Consider the following 6,542-nt stretch of genomic DNA (forward strand, 5'->3'; position numbering starts at 1 on the left):
TATTTCTCGCACACCAAGAATGACGACTCAATACTTCGATATATCCAAAATATTCAAGGTTGTATCTCCAACAAAATTGGCTAGATTTTCCTGAACATCATCATCAAATTTAAAAGTTGTAGTTTATAGCTGACTTTTTCAGTTTTTCGATATTCGAACACGTTGACTTTTGAAGATATAAATTCATATAATTCAAGATCAGTGTTCGTGAGACAGTCAACCAAACGGAGACAGCGGGTGTGAAGCTTCAGAATCAAATGAAAATCCTTCAATCGAGTACAAAACAACAAGAACTTGATCGTCTATCTTTTGATTTTTGGATTTTCCATCAAAAGTTTTTCACATCACTTGCACGTAAAATTACCCTTGATTTTCCAGGGTAGAGCCGTATTTAAAACTGTAATTCAAAACAATATATTATCAATCAAGAATCAATTCAAATGCCCAGAAATCAGTGAACAAACCCATCCTCTATTTTTAAGATTAAAACCACCACCTTTCTAATTTTCATCAGCTCCCCAGGCATCATCCCTCATATTTTGCCTTGAAAGAATCCGGTTTTTTCGAGCCACTTCCTGTTTCCTCAGTTCAGTTGACCCGAAATTCGAATGCAACTTTATTCCCATTCCCTGTGCGATCATTCTTTGTGCGGTTCTTGCAGACGTTTGAGGCCTTGGGCGTGGAGGCTCCAACTCTACAACAAGATATAAACTCTAAGGATCAAATATGGATGTTTCCCTACACCTGGAGTTCATCCTAATCATGGTTTAATGGGATGCAATAATCATCGTTGATCGTTTCTCTCTATAACAAGATTTCATCACAACAAATGTTTAATACAAGTATCCGAGGCGTATCAAATAAGAAAAAACATTATGGGTTGTATCTCCGTACCAACATTTTCATCACAATCATCTTTAATCAGAATATTTTACCATGGAAGGCATGGTAAATACGAAACAAGATACATCGTATCCCTTACCCAGATTTCATCCTAACCTATAAAACAAAATGGGGTTTACCCAGATTTCATTCTAATCATCTTTTACCCGAAGATCATCATTCGATGTGACTGTAAACAAGGAAAAACATACAGATCATTTATGTCTATAACAGGTGATCAAGCAAAACACATTTACCATAGTAAAATGCGTTGGATTCATTGGAACTAAGAATTATACGTGTTCGTTTAACTAATAAGGAAAATAACCATTTCCGTCTTAACTAGTTGCTACAAAAATTCTATGACTGCATGCATAAATATCGAACAAGGGATGTTCCATAGTTCATAACCATCTAGAAAAATAATTAACAACTGTTACCTTTTGGCTGGATTGAGCTGAGAAGTTCGCTGCTCTGATCAAGTACGTTTACAGTAAACGAGCATTGGATTGAATTGTTAGCCTCAAGAGCTACATCAAGAAACAGAAAGTATAACTCACCAGTATTAAACTTCCCACTCAATTTTAAAATTAGGAATTTGCTAATTTAAAAAATATATATATTTGTACTCCTAGGGGAAACTATTTGCAAGAGTATATTTCCTTATATATCCTCGAAGCAATAGCTGAAACAAAGGTTTATTTGAATTTTGAACACATCATGTACAAGGTCAGCATGGGAAACTGTATTTAGGAGCTGAGGAACTAGCATGGGGTTAAAACATATTTATTAATTTTATAGAAAAAATCTAAAATTTGAAATTCTTCTCCACCAAAATCTCTTTTATATCCCCCGTGATCCAATCTCATGCTCTCTCCCTAATTCCTAGACCCGCTTCTAAAAAGAGAGAGATCTATCGAACATTAATAAATAACTTGCATGTACTAAGTATGATGGCATCATATGGTTACTAGTTTTGGTTAGTAATACATAACTACTATACTAGGAGACAGACGTGCAAAGCAAGTAAAATGCATTGCTTTTTTCATTCATAAGGTATGGGTAGATTATAGCCAACAACCGGAAAAATGTATTTTATTTTTGAAATTTCAAAGGCAAGGTTTGATTGAAGGGTTAGAAATTCAAATACTGACGACGCACTTTGTTTTACATCAAGGAAATGTTTTTGTGGATGGACATAATAAATTCGACATTCGACATTATAATACATAATGAAGAGAGAATGCAACAAAGAAGTAAATACTCGAGCAAATGACGGTATGCTTGTGTTTAATACATTTTTAAAAAATGTAGGTGGGTATCAGATCAAGGAACATCAAAGTTCACCAAAATAATACATACAAAACCCCACTTCCAAAATTCCCCAACAATGTGTTTGCCCTCTAATAAACTAATTTTTTCCCCTGAATCCTAAACATTTAGTCAATTGAATACCACAAAACTCAAAGAGCCTTAAGATGCATGAATGTCATTACCGGCAGATGGTGTTCCGAACACTGCAAGAGCTGTTGTATCGTTCACCCAACGAATCACAAAACGATCTTTGAATTTTTCAAAAGCCTTTTCTAAGTCTGTTGTCCTAGTGTTTGGAGAGAAGCCAGCAAGAACTAGAACATGACGTGTACCGTATATGACTGAAACAAAAAACCCCACGTGGCGAGTTAGAAACAAGAGGGTACCATTATCAAGATATATTAACAAAAACATACCTAAAAAACTGAACAAGGAACAAATAAAAAAAATCGTAAATGTTTATAAGTTGAGTGGGGTTTCCAAGCCATTCCAAATTTCATAGCTCAACCAAAGCTTGATTAATCATAGTTCAAATTCATGTCCAAGCTTTACTTTCTCTTTCCCTCCTTCGTCATGTACAACCCTACTTTCCAAAAAACAAAAAGTTCCCAAAGAAAAATAATTGGACAATAAATTTTGGATTCTCCATTAGTGTGCTGAGATAAATTTGTTTCATTCAGATTTCAGGTACTTAGCAAAGAGATTCGTTCAGATTCCAGGTACTTAGGAAATAGCTATTAATAATATGGATGAACTCATTCAAGCATCAATTATCATTAAAAATGATCATTCAAGTATCATGAAAGAAAACTGAAATCCGGTACACATTTAATTAGTTTAATACACAAAACACCATTCGGTGATACATAACATAAAGTAAATTGATAAAGAACATGGGAAAAAATAATCAAGGAAACAACGCATGATACGCCAATGGAACGTCAAATATGATACCAAGCCACAACCTCTAACAATTCACATCCATTAGCCTATATGACTAGCAATATTAATACATGAACTCCCAAATGAGTATCATGGGATACTGAACAGATAAAAGAATGTTCCTAATTTCATGATTTGAGAATGTATCCATGCCACACCCCTTTTTTCAGATTTCCCATTATTCCAAAAGAACTAACCTTTCAATGGATGGAATCAATCAGTCGTGATTCAAAAGCAATGCAAAAATTGGAAAAACAAAATGCACTCATAAATGACAAACTGAAGAACCATTTAACATATTTTGTAGAGATAAACCCAAGAAACGACAAAAGGCGACACTAAAATAGAACGGACTTATGACAGCTTAGAGAGTTTGAATTTTTAAGTACAACAATTATGAAATTCCAATAGACGCACAGTTTTGTTCTTCAAAGTTTGTGACAGTGTTTGAGGAGTTAGTTTCTGGGTCATCAAAAACAGTTTCATCAGATTGGTTATCACTGTACAGTCCCTGTTTCTTGTATGAAAATGTTCCTCTTCCACGCCTCTTTGCAATTTGAACTTTTGAGTCTTCTAAAGAAAGTTCCGATACTCCGGGTAAATTTAGGGGGGTAAATAACTCCTCAGGAGCACGATCTGCAATAGCTTCCCAGTCTATAAGAAACAAAAGTATTAGATGCAAATCCAAACTGCACAAACACCATTTAAAATATAAAGAACACCTGATAATCTATGCATTAACAACACTCTTGATGCTTATCAAGTCCAGATGAACTTTGCAGGCACAAACAGCCAACAATAACCCATTACTTCTTATTTCTCAAGCAGAGCAGCACAGAAAAGATAACAATCATCAATTTAATATAAGGTCCATTTTGTATTAAGGTAATTGAAGTCTTTCAAATCTATATGATTGTCTGGATGGATTTATATTGGAAGGATTTCAAATCCATCTTTTTTACTAGTTTAGTTAAAGGTAATGACGATTGAGATTGGTGGATGTATTTCAAATCATTCCCCAAATCAAATCCTTCCATCTAAATGCAACCTTTATAATTGGTCCGTATATTTGCAGTAAGTCAAATGTCTAGCAATCAGTCATGATGTTCATTGGCCACTCATAGTCCTTTAAGCAGAAACTAGTTGAGATCTACCAATCTCATATTTTCTTGGATTATAGAACAAGAAGAAGCAAGCATTGCAGTCAGGTGCAACAACATTCAATAACAATTAAAAACAAGAGGGCCATGTTGCTCGAGGAAATATGGTATATATGACCATTCTGACTTCATTTATATCTTATGTGCAACAAAAGTTTCAGTCCATAAAGAAAGATAGGGCTAACATTCACCTAAATATGTTAGCTCAATGAATTAAGATTAAATAAGGATATAATCACCATCCAAACGACTCGGCTGTGCAAATCAAAATTTGTTAGCACAACGGGTTTAACTATGAAATGACAAATGAATGCATGATAAACATATAAACAAATGACTTTCATAGCGTTAGGAAAGAAAAACAAGCCACCTTCTGCAATTCCATCCGAAGCAATCACCGGATTTGCAGAAACGCCAGCTTCTGAATTTGCATCAGCAGCTGCCTCTTTTATCCTGGATATCCAATACAAAAAAGTAATTGCATACAAAAATATATAAGTCCAAGAAACCAAGATTTCTTACTTAATCAGTCATCTGCGACTGTGATCTAATCTCACTATATGAAGATTCGAATAGCACACGAACAAAACAATTTGAGGTGCACTTATTTCGATGTGGTTCCTTCAAAATACTTGTACAACTACAAAAATGAAACAAATCGCACATCTTCTTCACTCACCCAAAATACATAAAATCAAAGAAATTAACAAATAAAAGCAAAACTATCCTTGAACCTCGTCTAAAAAATTCCTCCAAAAAAATTGCTAAATTGCAAGAGCGAAACAAAACTTCACAGTGCACCTTATGCAACATCATCAGCGCATTTCAAGAATCCATTCAGTCCCCTGTAATAACTACCTAACAAAAAAAGGGACTCACCCTTTTCGTTGTTTGATTTGTAGAGCACGAGAGAGAACTTGATCGGCCCTGAGAGAGAGACCTTTGGCGGAATATAGCTTGTACAAGTCTTGAAACGCTGCGTATAACTGATCGTCTTTGGAAGTAGATGAGCTGCCAACAATATTCTGGAATTCATGTTTTCCAATTTCTTTTTCAAGCCTGGCGACAATAGGTTCAAGAATCGAAATTGCTTGGTCGATTTCTCCGGCATGCACAAGATCCTCCACCGCCTCAGTCCAGTTGAGAGTGGTAGCTCCGCTGCTGTTTCTAGTTTCCATTGTCACCTGTGACCAGAGCATACGCAAAGGGAAACGGGATTCGATTGATGATGATGGGATATCACGATTAATAATTTCCGCTTATTTATAAGAAATTGCACTTTACCCCTTAATATCTTTTTAATTTGTATGATTATTGTATTTGTTATTTATAAAATCTTAATCGTATTTGCAAAACTTATTTCAATTATTATTGTCAAATAATATAATTGTAAAATTTTAATAATATCATATTTATCATATGCTCATTGTTTGGGTGAGAAGGGATGTCTAGTGCAACTCACATCCGAGTATCATCATATATTGATTGATGAAATTAAAATGGCTTAAAAAATGAGACAGACGTGAGATGAATAAAAAAAATATATGTTTCATCTCACCTTATCAAGTACATCAAACAATACTTATTCTATATATTTATCTTTCTGCGATTTTAGTCATCTATATAATCAGATTTCAGTCTTGGTCTAATATATTTGTTATTTTGCAATTTAGGTCCCTGTTCAACGTGATGCTGATATGGCAATGTGACTGTAACATGATATTGAAGTGTTCAGCGTCATATCAATATTTTCGACTAAAAATGACTAAAAACAAGAAGTTGAAATATACATAAGTAATACTGAAATAGGACAAATATATAAACCAAAATTGCAGTTTCCAAAAAAATATGTATACTCTTCAAATGCTACCAAATTCTATTTTTTAAACACAATTTTTTAATATTGATTATAATTTTTTTTTGTTGTTTATATTATCCGTTGGCATCATTTCTCGAATTATTGTTTGTTTTTAGTTTCTGAAAAAATATAATTATTTTTTGGTCAATGAATAAACATCTTCAAAATGGAAAAATTCAAAATTTCATGTTAGGTGATAATTCACTTTTAAGAGCATTTACATTGGACGAGAAGACATGCGACCCTCTTGTATCGAGGACTTCGCACGCAGGTATTTCCACGTGCAAGTTTTTAAGGAAAAAAATATGGTCAGATTTTTCTTGTCTTTGTTAAATTTTATTTTGTAAAAAATATTTAAATTATTTTTTTTAAATGAAAAAAAATCC

General features: G+C 33.7%; 1 protein-coding gene across 1 annotated transcript; it reads right to left on the bottom strand.

Annotated features, from left to right (window-relative positions):
* Positions 1-262: 262 nt before the first annotated feature.
* On the bottom strand, positions 263-5,539 carry LOC140960576 (uncharacterized). The gene is made up of 6 exons (XM_073418881.1): positions 5,178-5,539; positions 4,669-4,751; positions 3,556-3,792; positions 2,379-2,537; positions 1,323-1,412; positions 263-694 (listed from the first exon to the last, which is right to left on the bottom strand). Exons 1-6 carry the CDS (start codon positions 5,495-5,497, stop codon positions 501-503), a joined length of 1,083 nt encoding a protein of 360 aa, XP_073274982.1. The 5' UTR covers positions 5,498-5,539; the 3' UTR covers positions 263-500.
* Positions 5,540-6,542: the final 1,003 nt, after the last annotated feature.

This window comes from Primulina huaijiensis, chromosome 15 (genome assembly GCF_012295235.1).
Source record: "Primulina huaijiensis isolate GDHJ02 chromosome 15, ASM1229523v2, whole genome shotgun sequence".
In the NCBI taxonomy this organism is placed as follows: domain Eukaryota; kingdom Viridiplantae; phylum Streptophyta; class Magnoliopsida; order Lamiales; family Gesneriaceae; genus Primulina; species Primulina huaijiensis.